Source organism: Schistocerca americana, chromosome 2 (assembly GCF_021461395.2).
Source record: "Schistocerca americana isolate TAMUIC-IGC-003095 chromosome 2, iqSchAmer2.1, whole genome shotgun sequence".
Classification (NCBI taxonomy): domain Eukaryota; kingdom Metazoa; phylum Arthropoda; class Insecta; order Orthoptera; family Acrididae; genus Schistocerca; species Schistocerca americana.
In genome coordinates, this window is record NC_060120.1 from 462,087,793 (window position 1) to 462,108,331 (window position 20,539).

Sequence of the window (20,539 nt, forward strand, 5' to 3'; positions counted from 1 at the left end):
CATTAGTCTAAACAAGGAATGAAAGAGGAGAAAGACTAATTGAGTTCTGTAACAAGTTTCAGCTAGTAATAGCGAATACCCTGTTCAAGAATCACAAGAGGAGGAGGTATACTTGGAAAAGGCCAGGAGATACGGGAAGATTTCAATTAGATTACATCATGGTCAGACAGAGATTCCGAACTCAGATACTGGACTGTAAGGCGTACCCAGGAGCAGATATAAACTCAGATCACAATATAGTAGTGATGAAGAGTTGGCTGAAGTTCAAGACATTAGTCAGGAAGAATCAATACGCAAAGAAGTGGGATACGGAAGTACTAAGGAATGACGAGATACGTTTGAAGTTCTCTAACGCTATAGATACAGCAATAAGGAATAGCACAGTAGGCAGCACAGTTGAAGGGGAATGGACATCTCTAAAAAGGGCCATCACAGAAGTTGGGAAGGAAAACATAGGTACAAAGAAGGTAGCTGCGAAGAAACCATGGGTAACAGAAGAAATACTTCAGTTGATTGATGAAAGGAGGAAGTACAAACATGTTCCAGGAAAATCAGGAATCCAGAAATACAAGTCGCTGAGGAATGAAATAAATAGGAAGTGCAGGGAAGCTAAGACGAAATGGCTGCAGGAAAAATGTGAAGACATCGAAAAAGATATGATTGTCGGAAGGACAGACTCAGCATACAGGAAAGTCAAAACAACCTTTGGTGACATTAAAAGCAACGGTGGTAACATTAAGAGTGCAACGGGAATTCACTGTTAAATGCAGAGGAGAGAGCAGATAGGCGGAAAGAATACATTGAAAGCTTCTATGAGGGTGAAGATTTGTCTGATGTGATATAAGAAGAAATAGGAGTCGATTTAGAAGAGATAGGGGATCCAGTATTAGAATCGGAATTTAAAAGAGCTTTGGAGGACTTACGGTCAAATAAGGCAGAAGGGATAGATAACATTCCATCAGAATTCCTAAAACCATTGGGGGAAGTGGCAACAAAACGACTATTCACGTTGGTGTGTAGAATATATGAGTCTGGCGATATACCATCTGACTTTCGGAAAAGCATATACCTTACAATTCCGAAGATGGCAAGAGCTGACAAGTGCGAGAATTATCACACAATCAGCTTAACAGCTCATGCATCGAAATTGCTTACAAGAATAATATACAGAAGAATGGAAAAGAAAATTGAGAATGCGCTAGGTGACGATCAGTTTGGCTTTAGGAAAAGTAAAGGGACGAGAGAGGTAATTCTGACGTTACGGCTAATAATGGAAGCAAGGCTAAAGAAAAATCAAGATACTTTCATAGGATTTGTCGACCTGGAAAAAGCGTTCGACAATATAAAATGGAGCAAGCTGCTCGAGATTCTGAAAAAAGTAGGGGTAAGCTATAGGAAGAGACGGGTCATATACAATGTGTACAACAAGCAAGAGGGAATAATAAGAGTGGACGATCAAGAACGAAGTGCTCGTATTAAGAAGGGTGTAAGACAAGGCTGTAGCCTTTCGCCCCTACTCTTCAATCTGTACATCGAGGAAGCAATGATGGAAATAAAAGAAAGGTTCAGGAGTGGAATTAAAATACAAGGTGAAAGGATATCAATGATACGATTCGCTGATGACTTTGCTATCCTGAGTGAAAGTGAAGAAGAATTAAATGATCTGCTGAACGGAATGAACAGTCTAATGAGTACACAGTATGGTGCGAGAGTAAATCGGAGAAAGACGAAGGTAATGAGAAGTAGTAGAAATGAGAACAGCGAGAAACTTAACATCAGGATTGATGGTCACGAAGTCAATGAAGTTCAGGAATTCTGCTACCTAGGAAGTAAAATAACCAATGACGGACGGAGCAAGGTGAACATCAAAAGCAGACTCGCTATGGCAAAAAAGGCATTTCTGGCCAAGAGAAATCTACTAATATCAAATACCTGCCTTAATTTGAGGAAGAAATTTCTGAGGATGTACGTCTGGAGTACAGAATTGTATGGTAGTGAAACATGGACTTAGGGAAAACCGGAACAGAAGAGAATCGAAGCATTTGAGATGTGGTGCTATAGACGAATGTTGAAAATTAGGCGGACTGATAAGGTAAGGAATGAGGAGGTTCTACGCAGTATCGGAGAGGAAAGGAATATGTGGAAAACACTGATAAAGGAGAAGGGACAGGATGATAGGACATCTGCTAAGACATGAGGGAATGACTTCCATGGTACTAGAGGGAGCTGTAGAGGGCAAAAACTGTAGAGGAAGACAGAGATTGGAATACGTCAAGCAAATAATTGAGGACGTAGGTTGCAAGTGCTACTCTGAGATGAAGAGGTTAACACAGGAAAGGAATTTGTAGCGGGCCGCATCAAACCAGTCAATAGACTGATGACCAAAAAAAAAAAAAAATCTAAACAAATGGAACACTTCATTTACAGCTATCATAAAATTGCTAAGGGTTGTCCCTCGTGTCTTAAGCTCCTGGAATGAAATTCCATTTTCTGTTTTAGAGCTGATAGCCATCTGTTTCTACACTTACATTTACATTCATACTCTGCAAGCCATTGTATGGTACGTGGCGGAGGGTACCCTGTACCATTACTAGTCATTTCCTTTCCAGTTCCACTCATGAATAGAATGACTGTCTACATGCCTCCATATGAGTCCTAATTTCTTGTATCTTATCTTCGTGGTCAGTATGCACAATGTGTGTTGCCAGCAGTAGAATTGTTTGGGAGTCAGCTTCAAATGCCAGTTCTCGAAACATTCTCCATAGTCTTCCTCGAAAAGAATGTCGCCTTCCCTCCAGGGATTCCTAGTTGCATTGATGAAGCATCTCTGTATCACGTACATGTTGTTCGAACCTAATCAGTTACAAATCTAGCAGCCCACCTCTGAATTGCGTTGATGTCATCCTTTAGTCCAATCTGATACGGATCCCAAACATTTTAGACGTACTCAAGAATAGGTCACACCAGTGTCCCATATGCAGTCCCCTTAATAGAGGAACCACACTTTCCTAAAATTCTCCCAATATACTGAAATTAACCGTTTGCCTTTCCAGCCACAATTCTCACATGCTCATATTGCTTTGCAGTGTTATGCCCAGCTATTTAAACAACATGACAGTGTCAAGCAGGACAGTAATAATCCTGTATCCAAAAATTACAGGTTTGTTTTTGCTTATCATCCACATTAACTTGCATTTTTCCACATTTAGAGCTAGCTACCATTCATCGCACCAACTAGAAATTTTGTCTAAGTCATCTTGTATCCTCCTACAGTCACTCAACTTCGACACGCACCATGCACTACAGCATCATCAGCTAACAACCTCAGATTGCTGCTCACCCTGTCCGCCAAATCATTTATGAATATAGAGAACAACAGTGGTTCTATGACACTTCCATGAGTGACTCATGACAATACCCTTGTCTCTGATAACGACTTACCGTTGAGGACGATATGCTGGGTTCTGTAACTTGAAAAGTCTTTGAGCCACTCACATATCTGAGAACCTATTCCATATGCTCATAATTTTCATTAACAGCCTGCAGTGGGGCACTGCATCAGCACTTTCTGGAAATTAGAAATATGGACTCTTCCTGTTGCTCTTTGCAATATATCATGTGCCAAAACAGCAAGCCGAGTTTTGCACAAGCGATGCCTTCTGAAACCGTGCTGATTCATGGATGAAAGGGTCTCGGTCTCAAGAAAATTTATTGTATTTGAACTGAGAATATGTTAAAGGATTCTACAGCAAACTGAAGTTAGGGATATTGGCTGTAATTTTGTGGGTCCATTCTTTTACCCTTCTTACATACAAGAGTTACCTGCACTTTTTACAGCCGCTAGGGACTTCATGCTAGGCAAGAGATTCGCAATAAATGCAAGCTAGGTAAGTGGCCGGTGCCACAGAGTACTCTTCGTAATTGGAGTTCCATCCGGACCTGCTGATTCATTGCTTTCAAATCTTTCAGTTGTTTCTCTGCACCAGGGCTGCTTATTACTATGTTGTCCATATCAGCGTCTGTCCAATGGTCAAATGATGATATATTTGTACGGTTCTCCTGCAAGAAGGATGTCTTGAACACGAAATTTAAAACTTTGGCTTTCAGTTTGCTATCTTCAACTGCCACGCCAGACTGGTCAATGAGAGACTGGATGGAAGCTTTAGATCTACCTCGTGATTCTGTGTAGGATCAGAATTTTCTCATGTTCTTGGCCAGATGTTTCACTAAGGTATCATAGTGGTAGCTGTTGTACACTTTACCCATAGATCTTTTCACAGATGCATGAATCTCCACTAGCCTTCGCTTCTTGTTGTTTGTGCTTCTCGTTTGAACTGAGAGTGCAACAGCCTCTGCTTCCTCAGCATTTTCCAGATTTAATTATTAAGCCACGTTGGGCCTTTTCCATCCTTAATCCACTTATAGGCAGATAACTCTCCAGACCACGATTTACAATCTGTTTAAACTTTGCCTGTAATTCCTCTGCTCCTATCTTAGGCCAGTATTACAATATCATATTTCTTTGACAAAGAAAGACATGCTCACTGTGACATGATTTCTTGATACAGGAGAGAGCTACTGTAGTAGCACTCGAATACCACATTGCACGTGAACAAAATAATTGCAGAAACATGTGAAGCAATTTGTAAAGCACTTGAGGGAGAATATATGAAGGTAAATAAATGTGTAGCACTCTGTATGGGCAATAAGAACTATTTTTATTCTGGAAGAATTTAGTTAATAGAATTGGTGTTCCAGCAACTACAAAATTAATAAAAAGCAGGAAACAGATGAAGTGCTTTTTAACTTGTGCATCCAGAGTTCAGAAATAGGGAAATTAAAATGGAGAGTGAAGACATTTTTTATTTTTATTTTTAGTTTAGAGTGTGACCATCTCTTCAATTCTGGCTTGCTGAAAAGCTGCCTGGATTTTCCAGATGTAGAGGTGGATGGCTGTAGCTGTGGTAGTGGATGTGAAGTCACCTGCAGCCTACAAGGTTATTAAAAACAGTGAACAGAAGACAAATTACTTTTATGATCAAATCTATGGTGAGCCTCCAGATTTGATCGTATTTCTTTGACCAAAGGCAAGATTTGAGAAAGAAATATGATGGTGTAACAGTGGCCTTACCTGAACTAAATGATTTAAATTCACTGTCTTATTGAGATGATAACAGCTGCTTATCTGCTCTTTCTAAAAGAAACTCTCCTAGCCCTCTTGGTTGATTTATTAACTTTCGTAACCATAGTTTTATAATGGCATCATGAATATTAATCCTCGTTTCTGTGCTGACGTAGTCTGTAAAGTCCACCCTATTCGTAGCTACAAGGTCTAAGATATTTTCATTGTATGTGGCCTGCCAAACTAGTTGCTCAAGACAGTTTTCAGAAAATGTATTCAGAAGTACTCTCACAACTGTCTATCTGTACACTCTGCAATGAATCCATAGATGTCCAGTCTACACTCAGTAGGTTAAAGTTGCCTCCAACTAGTATTGCATGTTCTGGATATTTGTGCATCACTGACAGTAGACTTTCTTTGAATGACTCTAGAACTTTGACATTGGGATTGGATGGCCAGTAAAAACATCCAACAATTAATTTGGTTTCACCTACTCCTGTTATAAGCAACCACATAACTTCACCATCACACTCAACTTCGACCTCAATAGAGACATTACTTTCATCAACTGCAATTAACACTCCCCCTCCTATGGACATTCTTCTGTCTTTCGTTTGTCTTTCCGATATACATTTCATGACTCGTTAAATATCTCAGCACTTTTCACTTCACATTTCAGCTATTTATCATTGGCTGTGGGGGCAGATATAGTAGCAGTGCTGTTTGTCTAGATTTAAATGGCAAACATCACACTCTTGTTCAGCATTTAAAGTTTTTCAGTGCCCACTCTGTCCCTTAATTATTTAGATGAGATGGATGTAAGGAGAGTAATTTCTTTGTATATGAGGGCATGCTGAAAACTGATGCCTCAGATATTCTATGTAAAAATTCTTGAAGCTTTTTAAATAAAACAAACTGTATTATGATTCTCTACCTTTATTCATCATGTTTACATATTTATTTCTGAACATAGTCACGTCGTTGATGAACATATTTCTCCCAACGAGAGACCAGTTTGTTGGTACCACCACTGTAAAATGTTTGACTTTGTGGGAACCACAACCTCACCTCTGCTTGCACCACTTCATCACTGTCAAAGTCAAGTCCTCAAAGATGTTCTTTAAGTTTTGGAAGTGGATGAAAATCGGATGGGGCCAAGCCGGGACTGTATAGAGGATGTTTGATGACAGTGAACTGAAGACAGTGGATTGTTGCAGATGTCACACAGTGCTCATGTATGGTCTGGCATTTCATGCTGAAGGAGATGATGCTCCATGTACGGATGAACTCTTTGAATTTGAAACTCGATTACAGCGCAATGTCTCTCACAAACCAACATAGTTAAGTTACACACCACCAGATCTGAGCCCTCCTGTGGCAGAGAGCTGCAAATATGTTGACATGAAGAATGAAGATGTAGAATGTTAATAATGTTTGTTTTATATTAAAAACTCTGAGTATTCTCACATAGAGAAATGGAGGCATTATTTTTCAGCACAGCCCCCCCATGTAGTTTACTCATTAGTTAGAAATACTGACTTAATGTTCCCTACATTGCCCACAGTTGCTCGTATCTAAATTATGGAACTTGTAGATGGGTCTTAACCAAAATCAGTTGAGGCATCTAGTTAGTGACAAGTAATCTTAAACAGATACTGCAGGGAACATTACGTATAGCTTTCTTTGCTCTCTTATCAGTCTTTTCCTCATACCTGGAGATCCTTATGCCCCATGTACTATGACTTTTCCTTGAAGACAGTTTCCTTTTATTTTTATTTGAGAGTGAATTCCTTACCAAAATTATCACAGTTAATTTCTCTATTAAGATTTTGCTCATATATGTTCACCATGAACTCCTCATTATATATCTTGATAAGACAGTCACACATACTGACCAATGATTTTATCTTCTATGTTTGTCACAGAGTATTTATGTCTTCAGTTTCTGATTCTTTTTAATTAATTTTTTGCCATCTCCCATGGTGGGAATGTCTACTATTAAAATATTCTTAGTCGAATGATATATATTTAGTTTCTCTTTCTGTGGATCTCTTACTGTTGAGAAAGTTTTTTTAAAGTTTGATAAATATCACCATTTCATGTTTCCCTGTTTGGCTTCGTCTATTATCACTAATGATATGAGGTTTTGTGCCCACTGTTGATGTTCCTGAGGTGTATGGTTTTGAGCACTTTGCTATCTTCTCCAGCATACCTAAAAGGATAGTCTGTACTATAACACACTCTTCTTTCAGCCCTAAAACTACCATACACATCCTCACTGTGGACAACATGCTTCTGGAAGAGTAGTTGTCAGCTGATTCATGGTGGGACAGCGCTGATGACATCCTGCTGATACATGATGTACTGCCAACTAGTTGTGTTGGCTGTGTAGTGTCGACACAGTGTGGCTCTTGTAGCTACTGCTTTGGCAGCAGACATGACTGCCACACTTGTGAAACTAAGCCATTGAACTGCAATTGCTCAGAGAAAACTCATAAATTTGAAAACTTGATTGTATTGAATAAAATGCCGTAAACATATACTATGATCACTATGAAGAACTGACACATAATTCACTGTAGGCACCTCGATTAAAGCTGAGGAGGAAGTTTGGGTCGGTTTCACCAAACAGCACTCCCGTTTTACAGTAGTTCATTTATTCACCTCTTTACACAAGCAAGGCTTACACAGCACTAACATGGCGCACTGCACAAAGATAATGTTTAGCTTAGTTCAAAGACGATACTCAGATCGATTCTGGTGTCGACCTCATCGGCGCCACATAGCCCGCAGTACGGAGTACTCTTGAGAGGCCGGGGTGGGGGGGGGGGGGAGTGACTGTGGCGTTGGCAGGGGTGGTCCACAGGAGCCAGACCACGGTCAGCTCGACAGCGTCGTTGGGGAGCTGTGTCAGTAGATGTTGTGAAGGAAGATTCAGCCACCGAACCTGGAAGTAGTTGAAGCATGCCGGGCGTCGTGCTGGTCGTGCTGGTCGTGCGGTGACAGGTGGGCCCGCGGTTTGCGGGTGGAATGGAACGACGACGACGATGTCTCCGGAGGGTGTGGCGAATACACGAAGCATGTCCAGGTCGACATCGGGCGAGAGGGGAACAGATTTCACCAGGTGGCAGGGAATGGCGGAGGTTGTGTCATGAGCACTGGATGAAGGGAAAAACACAACGACCAGTGTATCATCACATAGTATTATAGAGATGTCGTGGATTATGTCCAGCACAAACACCTCGAGCGAGGGCACGTTCAAGATTGGTGGGCGTGAGAAACCTCGACAGGGCGAGGCAGGCGACGGGGGAGAGGTCGAAGGGACCGGCGAAGGGCCCGGCAGCGAGGGTGTGATTGTAGGTAAGCTCGACATGGGGAGCATGTGGTCACTCGATGGAGTGCGTGAGACCAGAGTACAGGGCGAGGTCGCAGAAAGCTCGATGATTGGAGCTGGAAGTCACTCAGTCAGGACCGAGTGTGTAAGTCCGACGTGGAGGGAGTGGTCGGAGCGTCATGAGCCACGCACTGAGTGGCGTGGTCATGGCCTGAAGGGGGGTAGAAGCGGGCTCGACAGGAGCAGGCTTGAGTCTGTTGAGAGAGATTGTAACAGTGGAATCTTTTATCTGGATGTCATAGGTGTTAGATGAGTGCTGGAGAACTCAGTACGGGCCAGTGTATGGAGGTTGGAGGGAGCACGGACAGTGTCATCTCGGAGCATGACGTACTCGCAATTGTCCAGAGACTACGGGGCGTGAACCTTAGGGCGGGAATGGCTGGCGGACGGAGGGATGTGGAGGTTCATGAAGTGGCGTCTGACGCGGTCCACAAAGGAAGGTAAGTCAGACTGAGGGAGAGAAGCGGAAGGGCTCATAAGTTCGCCAGGGAGAACAATGTTCTGGCACTATACGAACTCGGCTATTGTGCCGTTGAGCTCGTCCTTATAGATCGCACGAATGCTGAATAGCACAAGGGAAAGGGCCTTCGTCCATAGAGTCGTGGAATCAAAAAGTCGCCTTGAAAGTGCGGTGCTAGCACTCAACTAGCCCGTTATTTTGCGGGTGATATGTTGTGGTATGGATGCGCCAGATGCCGCAAATGTTACAAATCTCGTTGAACAGGGCCGACTCAAGTTGTCTGCCCTGGTCAGTGGTGATGATAGCTGGACATCCGAAACGCGATACCCATGACTCGACGAAAGCTCGAACAACAGTTTCTGCCGTGATATTGGGGAGGGGGACAGCCTCGACCCAGCAAGTTGTTCGGTCGATAGACTAGAGAACATAACGAAAACCATTAGTGGGGGGGGGGGGGGGGGGGTGACAATGTCAATATGAATATGCTGGAAACGCCCAGGAGGGATCGAAAAGGCACCGAGGGGGGGTGAAGTGTGCTTGTGTACTTTGCAGCATTGGCATGCGACGCAGGAGCATGCCCATTGCTGGCAGTCCTTGTTGACATTTCTCCATACAAAGCGCTCCGCTACGAGGTGGGCGGACGCACGAACACCGGTGTGGGCTAAATTATTCAGTGTGCAGTGCATTGAAGACAGCTCGACGGAGAGTGGCTGGGATGAGGGGAGGTAATGTGCCCTTACTGTCGTCGCACCAGATCCCACCAGAAATGCCAGGGAAGGTGGTGCGGACGAAGTGTAGTGAAGAGGTAGAGTCTGAAATTAGGTTTTGCATGTCCTCGTCGGCAGGTTGGAGGTTAGGCAGTTTAGAGAGATCTAACAGCGAATGAACAGCGACGACTCGTGAAAGGAAATCAGCAACTATATTGTCAGCACCCTTTATGTGCCCGACATCGGTGGTGAACTGAGATATGAAGTCCGTATATCTGAAGCGGTGAGTAGGCGGGTCAGCTGGCGGGTTTGTAATGGCCGCAGCCAAGGAAGGGTTTGTGGTCTGTTAAAACATAGAACAGGTGTCCCTCAACGTTAGTCTTAAAATGTTTGATCGCTTCGTAGACCACGAGCAACTCCCTGTCTAACGTGGAATATTTCTGTCGTGCATCGGTGAGCTTGCGCGAGAAGAACTGCAGAGGCGAAGTTTGGCCGTCGACTGTCTGGCTAAGGACAGTGCCGATGGCAGTATTGCTTGCGTCTCTGGTGATGACAAGGCAGTTGCATGGCGGCGCACAGGAGCCAAAGTTGCATTGTTTGAGGTGCTGTCCGCGAGGGGCCGGGTAGGAGCTGTCAGTTCGGGAATACGTGACACTCATCGCGCATGCACGCTTGTGTCCGGCTGAGTGTCAAACGCTGCCGTGTTAGGAGGGTGTGGTCCTGCGGAACTGTCAGTACATGTTATGGCAGTCTTGATAGCACAGTTGCGAGGGGTAGTGGGAGGTAAACACACGGAAGCTCGATTGCTCGGATTACAAGCAGATTCGGCGCACTTACTGACCTTGCTTTGCCCTTGCTGTAGTGTCTGTAATTCCTTTGGTGCATCGGAGAGCCGGAGCTGTGTTTCATGGAGCCGGAGGGTGAGCTCGAAATTTTCCTTACATAGGTGAGCGACGTGTTCGAGCTCGACAAGGCACTTACGCATGGTCTCTTGTAATGTCGTCGACAGAGACAAGCATGTACGAATGAGATGAGCCCAGACCGATTGTCATGTGGTGGGTTGCTCGACGGAGCACAGGGGAAGTGAGTCTTGGACGGATGGTGAAACACAGTGTTTCGCACTAGGTCTGGTGAAAGTTTGTGGTGTCACAAGCAGTCAATGCCTAATATAGGTTTGTCAGTTTCGCACACTAAAAATGTCTACTCGAGTTTGTGGAGAGTGAGACGACGTTAGTGGAATTCACGGCTTGCAGTGAAGTATGATGAGGGCAGATGTTTGACGACTCTAAGGACGTGGGCAGCAGTGAAACATCGGCACCTGTGTCCACTAGGAAAAGGTATCCCGACGAAATGTCTTTAATGTAAAATCATCCACAATTTTCCGGTCGTTCCCGGACAGAATGGAGTACTGGGGGGGTGCCTGTCATGTTGTGCGCAGGAGGCAGCACCCGAACCTACCTGCAATTGGTGTTTGGGAAGTAGCAGGGTGGTCTGCAGTTCCGTGCCGCCTCACCAAACCGTGTGTGGAAGTAACAGTATGTGTAGTGCGGTTGCGTTTCCTGTGGAACGTTCGTTGCCAGTGGTGGTGGCCGAGGTTTGGTGGCCGCAGCAGGTTCGGTTGCAGGAGGGGGCGTGACTGCAGGAAGAGCCGGTGACATCCCAGTTACTTGTTTACTGCTTCCCAGGGCGAGCGGAACAGTCGGCACAGTACAGCCCGGGCCGTGTCCGGCCGCAGGGCGATGAGCCTGAACCTGAGGCTTGTCAAGTAGGCAGTGGCTGACGAAATGGAGCAGTGATGCATCATGTAGCTTGTCAGCATTCGTCATTCTTTGCTGGACAGGTTCGGGAGACCTCTGAGCCAGAGCAAAGCGGATGTGAGGTGATAGTTTACCTGACCAGATGGCGAGGAGAGCTGTCTCAGAGAATAGATCGACACTGACCGGGGCATGTAGCCGTCTCCAGAGCAGGGAAGGTTTGTCGTTGCCTAGTTGCTCAACGTGGAGCACTTGCCGTATTGTTGCCTCAGTTGAGCGTGCAAGCCGATGTAGAACTGTCTCTTTGGCTAGAGTATACCGGGTAGATAAGTCCCGGGCGTCGACCAGGTCAGCAATCAAGTCCTCCTGGTCGTGCAGGTGGGTGATGAGGCACAGAAACCTGGTTGACTCGTCGAGTTTGTAATGGTCGAACACTTTGTCCACAATTTTGAACCAAATTGTTGCTCTGTTGGGATTAAACGGTGGCAGCGTCGGTAAACGTTGTAGAATGTTCGGAAGAACAGGTTGAGTTGTGTTCGTTGGGGCACTGCCTGAATCAAGCTGTTGTTGCTGTAGTATTCCAGGAGAGTGTGCCTCCAGGGGATGTGGCAACGACGGCTGTTTGGGTGGCAGCGTGAAGGTGACATGTTGTGGTTGAGTGCGATCCGTCGCAACACGGAAGGCCGACACGGGTGAGACACCGTAATGTGTCGATTGCGGTTTCGGAAGCTCAACACGCTGCGGGTGTGCTCGAATTGACGCGACGCGGATGAGGTGCCAAGAACGGTAGCAGAAGCTCAACTGGAGACGGCGCGTGGGCGACAGGTGAGAAAAAGTTGAAGTTTTAGTCTGCGGAAAGCTCAACATTTGATCAGAGCCAGGGCCACCTGTGTTGCAGGGAGACTGCAGAGGTGCGGGCTGTCCAGAAACATTGTGTGGGAAATGATGTCGAACGTAGGATGGAATGTGCGAATGTTCACTGCTCATAGTCACTCCACTCAAAACAGTGTGCGGATAAGCTGAATGTCGTGGCACAAAACACTGAGGCGTAGCAGTGGGACGGAGGTGGAGGTCGGGAACAGATAAAAAGTTATTGTTCGTGTAGCAGTCCGAGGTGTCGAAGTAGGAAGGCATGTGCCGATGCTGAACCGAGGCGGGCGCGGGGGTGGTCGGATGCTGAGGAGGTTGACCTGTGAACGAAGCAGTTCCGGCCACGTGGCAGGTATCCGCATGGTACGGCACAGACTGCGGTGTAGCAAATCGTTGTCCTGGTGGTGGTGGGTTGTCCAACGAAGCATTTGCAGAAATCGGCATTGGTCCTGCACTGCACGGAGATCCGTAAGAGGTAACTGCACAGTTGATGAGGGAGGGCACATGTGGAGGGAACAAAGGCGTTTGATGGCTGGAGTCATGCACACTCCTAACCTCACTTATTGTTGCAGGCTCGAGAACGTCCGGCGTAATAGTCGAGTGAGCGGCATCGTGTTGCAGTCCTGGTGGGTGTACCTTGCCCGCAACACGATGGATGTTGATCACAAAATCTGGCGTTAGACGTTGGGCCAAAGTCATTGTTCGAATGTTGTGTTGATGTAATACGCGTGAAAATAATCGAACGTGGAGACCGCGGACACAGTAGAACGGCGAAAACGGAAGACGTGACAACTCGGGGTCACCAGTGAGGAGGAAGTCCGGGTCGGTTTCACCAAACAACACTCCCATTTTGCAGTAGTTCATTTATTCATCTCTTTACACAAGCAAGGCTTACACACCACTAACATGGCGCCACTGCACAAAGATAATGTTTAGCTTAGTTCAAAGACAATATTCAGATCGATTCTGGTGTCGACCTCATCGGCGCCACAAAGCAAAACATTGTTTTCTTTTATATGAAATCAGCACTTAATTAGGAGCTGATGTCCTGTAATGGTTGCTTTCTTGTGAAAGAGAATGACAGCAAATATCAATATTTAGCACAGTGTGTCAGTGTCACAGTCATCATTGGCTTGTCTTCTGGATGACAGATTTGTTGTTAGAAATTATTGCCACATCCTCTGGATAATGTCCTTTGACTACAGTATCAACAAGTCGCAGATGAAATCAGTCAACTCATACGTGCTTACGAATCACCACAATGTTTGACACATGTGAGAGTGTACAGAAATTCTGGAAAATGTATACCGGTGGTACTCGTAGATAGACATCAGCTCTCCTGTAAAAGCTGACGTACAAAGTTTCAAGAGACAGTGTTAAGTAAAGAATGTGGAATGTACTGCAGACCATTGTTCCTCTAAAGACTGCAAAGACAAGATTAGATTAACTGTAACATGTACAGAGGCACTGAAGCAGGCATTGTGTTTGAACTCTGGACACAACAGGAGTAAGGAGAAACCCTAAATTGTGGTACAATGGGAAGTATCATCTGCTGTGCACTCCACAGTTTTTTGCAGAATATGGATGTAGATGAACATACACTTAACAAAATGATCACATCTCTGTATTTGACATCCTATAATCTTTCAAAGCTCATCCTTCGGACAAATTATGCCTCCACACTCTTCATTCAAATCATCCACCCATTCACTCATTCCAACATCACAAATTCCCATCCTGCTCTCAAAAAGTATCATTATCATCTATGTTCAAATGTTGCAAACAGTTTGTAGCATTACTGGTTTACATATTGTAGTTCTGCGCATGACCACTCTTGTAGAAACATACTTATCTTTTGTGTGAATTGATTAGTGTTTTCTCCGGCTGTATCTGTTTTTATGATTTATTTCTTAATTTGTGGAACTATTGATTTTCAAGACACCATGTGATGACATTTTGGACAAAATAATTATATGTTCTTCAAAGCTTATCAAATAGGTCTTCTTCTCCAACTATCCATCTGGTACATATGCTACTATTCAAATTCAAAACACATTGAATATGACTGCCCATTGCCTGGCACACTTAAGCCCATTGAAATTTAAAATACTGTAAATCGAATACAGTTGCTAAATATTAGGCCTATTAGAATCCTGAATTAGTCATTGGCACTGAGCTATAGGCATACATTGAAACATGAAGACATGAGAATATAGGAAAACATAGAGTACCTCTTCATTGGTAATGTATTGATGCTTTAATTGGACATCTCAGTAACTAAAGGAATGTTTTGTGCTAGTAGTACTGATGTATTGGTTTAATTTTTAATTGTTAATTTAGCTTATAGTTTTCCATCTTTGACTTTCATTTTAATGTTTCCTGATTGTTTCTTCTCCTCTCTTTAACAAGTTGTAATACAAAATCTCTTGTTACTTCATATCTTTTGTATTTTGGGTTACTGAGCTGGTTGCTTCAAGCAGATATAGCATTAAAGAGTAATTACAAAATGGTGTAGGCAACACAACTCTTTCAAGGACTCGCCATGAATGCACTTCTCAATTTGTGTCCACTCTTTGAGCCTGTCACCTTATTTGCTGTGCAGCAGAGGGATGACCAATTGCGTCTCATCCCATCCAGTATTTCAGAAATACAGTACCTTTCTCGAAGATTTATGCCTAGTAAGGGAAGTTATCTGCCAGGATTGGTGTTTTTGAGGTATTCACAAAGATTTATCCTTGCAATGGATTTAAATTTTTCGAGTTTATAGATAGGGTGAGTATCGTTGGGAAATTTAATTCAGGAAATAGTGTTTGTAGAGATGTTTGGTTTACAGAATAGATCTTTCACTCAGCAGCAAAACGTATACTGTTTAAAAGTTGATGACAGGTTAAAACTGAGTGTCAGTCAGGAACCTTAACTTACGTGGGCAGTGCTCTTACGAACTGAGCTATATGGATGTGACTCATGATGTATACTTACAATGTTACTTCCTCTAATATCTCTACCCTACCTTCCAAACTTTGCAAAAATTTTCCTGCATACAAGGTCTGTTCAAAAACTTCCTGAACATTCGTAATTTCGTACCAATGATGTGTTGGAATGAAATGCTGTTGCATGCCTGCACACGTCTGTGTTTAATGTTTAACTGCTGGAAGTTTAGTTGTTGTATGTCAATTAATTATTCTTCAGTGCTGTATTGAGTAGAATGTCATGTAGCACAGTTTGCAAATTTCAAGATGGCAGAGTGAGAGGAGCAACATGTCTGCATTAACTTTTGCGTGAGAAACTCAAGAAAACCTTTGCAGAAACAGAATGCAGGAAGCCTATGGTGATGAGTGCTTAAGCTGTAGCCAGTGTTATGAATAGTTCACGCAGCTTAAAAATGGCCAGACATAAGTTAAAGATGACCCTTGTTTAGGATACCCTTCGACGTCTACCAAAGACACTCATGTCAGGAACTTCAACAGCATTGTGCATGCCGATCAAAGACTGACTGTCCGAAAGATTGCTGAAGAATATAACATTTCAGTAGAATCATGTCATGAAATCGTGACACGGCATCTTGGAATGCATTGTTTTGCCGCCAAGTTAATCCCACGGCTCATGAGTCGAGACAGACAGACCTTCACATCACAATCTGTGAAGGGCTTTGGGTCTTGCATATGGGAACAAGGTGTTCCTTAAGAGAATCATAACTGGTGATGAGAGACATGAGTTTACGGTTGTGGTGTTGAAACCAAAGTTCAATCTTCACAGTAGGTTCTCCAATTCACAGTAGGTTCTCCAAGACCAAAAAAAGCTTTTCAGGTCAGATCAAATGTCAGACCCATGCTGATAGTTTTAATTTGACTTTGAATGATTAGTTCATCATGAATTTATGCCACAGGGACAAACTGTTAATCAATGGTACTATTGGGACATGTTGCGATGCCGGCAAGAAAATGTGAGAGCGGCCTGAAATGTGGTGAGACAATTCACAGCACCTGCTCATTCATCCCTGTTGGTGCAGGACTATTGCACAAAAAACAAAATCACAGTGCTGCCTCATCCTCTGTACTATCCAGACCTGGCCCCTGCGGACTCTATTTATTTATTTATTTTTATTTCCAAACTTGAAAACCCGTTGAAAGGACGAAGGTTTGGAATGATAGACAAGATAAAAGAAAATTTGCAGACAGAGCTTCGCGCAACCCAGCAAGAAGCTTACCAAGACTGCTTCTGGAAGTGGAAACAACATTTGGAGCAGTTAATCAACTGTGGAGGAGAATATTTCGAAGGAGACCATGCTCAATAAGTAAAAGGTAAGCATAGACAAAAGTTGTGATCAGAGTTCCGGAATTTTTTGAACACACCTCATAAATTACAGGACGAGCTATTCTGGAAGAAAGCTGTGAAAGTGTCGGGATAGTTTAATTGGTAAGAGCATTATCTGCAAAAGGCAATGTTCCGTGTTAGGGATCCGGCTTGTTCCATGAATCATAATGGTGATTTTGTGCTATGATGTGAAGTGTGTGTGTGTGTGTGTGTGTGTGTGTGTCACTCTTGCACACCAGGCTATTACACATTTACTTACTTTTGTTTTCTGTTAAATTATTTAATTACAGTGTAGGGCCAGCAAAGACTTTTGTAGCTGAATACCTCTTTTATTTTTGTGCCATACTAATGCTTTCATTGAATAGAATTTTAAATCTTCAGCTTACAAGAAGGAAAAGAAGAAGAAGAATATAACATAGTTTCAAGGGTTGCAGAGTTTGTTCCTACTATGATCATTTTTTTATTTTACAGATTGCAATTATAGTCAAGCTTACACTGTTTTCAAAAAATACAGACAGCTAAGTAATGCTAGTGTTGAGAATATGGTGAAAACTGGTGCATTATTGGATGTAAGTAAATGAGTATGCTCCTATTATGTATAAGTGAATTATATTTTTGTCCAAAATTTCACATTATGCCAAAGATAGTATCAATCACCATTGTCAAGTGTTTTCTCAAAGCTATTTATGTGTTTGCCTAGTTTTAATTAATTAGCTGTTAAGAGATACATGTTATTTAATTTGAGACTTTGTATTGTAATGCGAGACATGGGATAGTGCATTCTTCATGGGTACTAACTTTAAGCGTAGTTATGCTTCCTTCATTTTTAATCCTGGTTATCCTTGTGCTTGAAAGTAACTCAGCACTGTTCTAGAACTGCTAGTAGTAATACTTCATAATTTTCTTTTTTTTTTTCCTATTCATTTTTGATGACCGTATAATAAGTTAATTGACTGCAAAATGTGCTGTTTTCCTCTATGTTCATGAAATTTAACCCCCCCCCCCCCCCCATGTCAGTGAGTATTACTGTCTAATATCACAGTTTAGGACATTTAACTTCCTTGTGCCAGTTGCTTGTGGTGTATACGTGGAACAGTAACTAATTCTTATTTGTACATTTGATTTTAAATGTACAAGAGGTTGTACAAGCAAGACATTCTGAATGTCTTTTTAAGAGAGCGTTGAAAAAAATTTAAAGAAAGGGTGAATTGTCAACACTTGTTAGATTAGTACCACTGTTGTAGATTTATGCAGACCAGTACATGCTTTTGACTTTAGAAAGGAATCATTGCCTTTTTAGAGATTGTGAGTGAAGCAAATGTAATTAACACCGTGATAAGACAGAATTAAAGACCAGAGCACTTCACTTTGTATCTGATGTCATGTCTGGAACATTTTTGCTATAAACAGACAATAATGGTATACAGTTAGTTAGTTACATGAAGGCACGTAATGTAATGTTAGTTATTTTTAATATTGTGGATTTTCCTGGGCGTAACTATTACTATTACTCACCAGCTTTCTCCTATGAATATGAAAATATTTTATTGTCACCAACCTACATAGGGAGAAATTATCATTATAATAAAGTAAGATAAATCAGAGCTCGTATTGAGAGATTTAAATGTTCATTTTCCCCCGTGCTGTTGGGAGGGTGGAACAGTAGAGAAATAGTCCGAAGGTAGTTCAAAGGCCCCTCTGCTAGGCAGTCAAGTGTGATTTGCAGCAAAATCATGCAGATAAGTGGAATACTCACATTAGGCTGTTTGAAGTTAATTTTAAATTATTAGACAAGTGACGGACATTTTTTGTTGCAACCTGGTGTTCTCCTTTTCGAAACAAATTCAGTTCCAATTATGTGTAAACTAGGCCTGTTTTTCATCTAGTATAGTACTTACTGGCGAACTGGTTACCTGTAATCTGCAGTGTATTATTGACAGCAAACTTGATTAGACTAAAAATATGTATTAAGAAATTCTATTGAAACGTGTAACTTTTTAAAGAAATGTCCTCAAACAGGTTGTGAATAAGCACCACACTATTCATTATGCTTTTGTAATACAGGAACTGTTGTTTCCAGAATAAATCTTCCACTCTGAAGTGACTATATTAGTAACAAATATGAATGCTGACTGCCTCACAGAGTTTGTTAAGTGTTGTGTCAGCTAACTGCGGGAAATTAAATGCTGACAAACAAAAAATTCTTAACTGTTATAAATTGGAAAATTAACTATTCTTTTCTGTGTGATACTCAGCACAATAGTTTGCAAAATAAGCTATCCCAGGTAATGCCTTGTTGTGAAAATAGGCGCCAGCATGATTCATACGTCTTCTGATAACCTCAAATGTGTTTCTATTGGGAATACCAAGCTATTTCACTGGAATAAGTCTGTGAAAAGATTTTAATGTGTTGTTAATGACAGCAATTTTGCCTCTGTTCATCAATTACGAACCAAACAAGTTAAAATTACAGAACCAGTGAACATACGTATTGGTATCAGTTTTCAGTTGTAGATTCAACTGTAAATAGGTGCCGAAAGCTCATGATTATAAATTTGCTCATACTTGTATTTGCATTTTATACAACAGAGACCTGCAGTCTGTTTTGAGGTCTGAAGTGTACAATATCATATTGCTTTATGACATTATGGGTAAGATCATTTCACAGTTACTTTGCCTGTAAACTGATCATTGTAGATATATAACTCACTAGAATTTTCAGATAAATTTTTAATCGTGACATCTGACTACTGCACTATTTCTATAATATTGTTCTATCAAAGGAAGTCGATAAGAATAAATGTGGGGACTTGAAAGTGTTGAACTTCATTTTATGGCCATTTCATCCAAACAGAAATTTTATTCTGAAGTGGCTTTCTTGTTGAGCAACTTTGTCTGATACAGATACTTAGGACAGATGATGTCCATTTATCAAGCCATTCTCACAGGAGCTTTTTGTCTGTTGCAATATGGAGCCGAATCTGTCTCTGTGGACCTCTTTCAGGATAGGTGGTCTGCTAATTTATCCATTGTACTAGGAGCAACACCATGTTGCCATAAGTGTAACAGTCATATTCTGAAGGAGTAATCTATTACCAGCAGGACTGCAGTGAGTATATCACTGATAGGGCAGTTCTAATTTGCAGAATGGAACAAGATTATTCTTCCCAGTTTGGCCCACATGTGTGGGCATGTTTTGACTGTCAAATTCAGTGTATTATGTATGTCTGTGAATGTATCATTTGTTCTGTGATGGCCAGTGACACTACAGGATTCAAGATGACACATCTGAACCATCTCATCTAAAGATGATTGTAGTTACTGTGTGCATGACCCATATCTCAATGCCAATAGGATTTTCCAATCCCCATGTCTTTGTGGATGTGAGGGTTAAAATGTGTTGGTATCAGACACCAGAGGGGACAGGGCACAATATGGTGTTCTGAGTGCACTCAGTGACAATGGATACTACAGTATGAGGAAATTGGAACCTGGAAGTCAGTGTGGGAACTTGAGTTTTGCATGTTTCAGCATTGACCCAGTCTAACGAAATGGTGAACATCACTTAACAATCTCTCTTATTTTTGTGATGCAGTTGAAATGTACGACTGCTTTTCCCTGGTCAGTGGACGTGACTGTGTGCTGATTTTGCGAGGTTGGTCCACAAAGCAACCATGCAGCTATCAAGGAGAGGCTTCATAATGAATGTTTACTCTGCTGGGCAGTGCTTCCAAAAACACTTTTAATTTTAATTGGGAAAACACTTTATTTTCTGTTGAATTAGTAGTTTTGTCAGCACACAATAGTTCAATATAGGTCCCTAGGACATTGCGTCTGTTTAAACCCCAAGACATCTTGCACTGGCTGTGTGTCTGCAGCAATGTGGGCCTGGATCATTCGTTGTGGAACTCTTTTAGG

General features: G+C 42.3%; 1 protein-coding gene across 2 annotated transcripts in view; it reads left to right on the plus strand.

Moving 5' to 3' along the window:
* LOC124596018 (transcription termination factor 5, mitochondrial) overlaps window positions 1-20,539 on the plus strand; it is a 43,993-nt gene that overhangs the window by 3,846 nt on the left and 19,608 nt on the right. The window contains exon 2 of one of the 2 annotated variants that reach the window (XM_047134974.1): window positions 17,093-17,190. The exons of the other annotated variant lie outside the window; for it this stretch is intronic. Coding sequence (XP_046990930.1) covers window positions 17,093-17,190 — 98 coding nt within the window. The remainder of the gene's footprint in view (window positions 1-17,092; window positions 17,191-20,539) is intronic. 2 annotated transcript variants of the gene reach the window in all.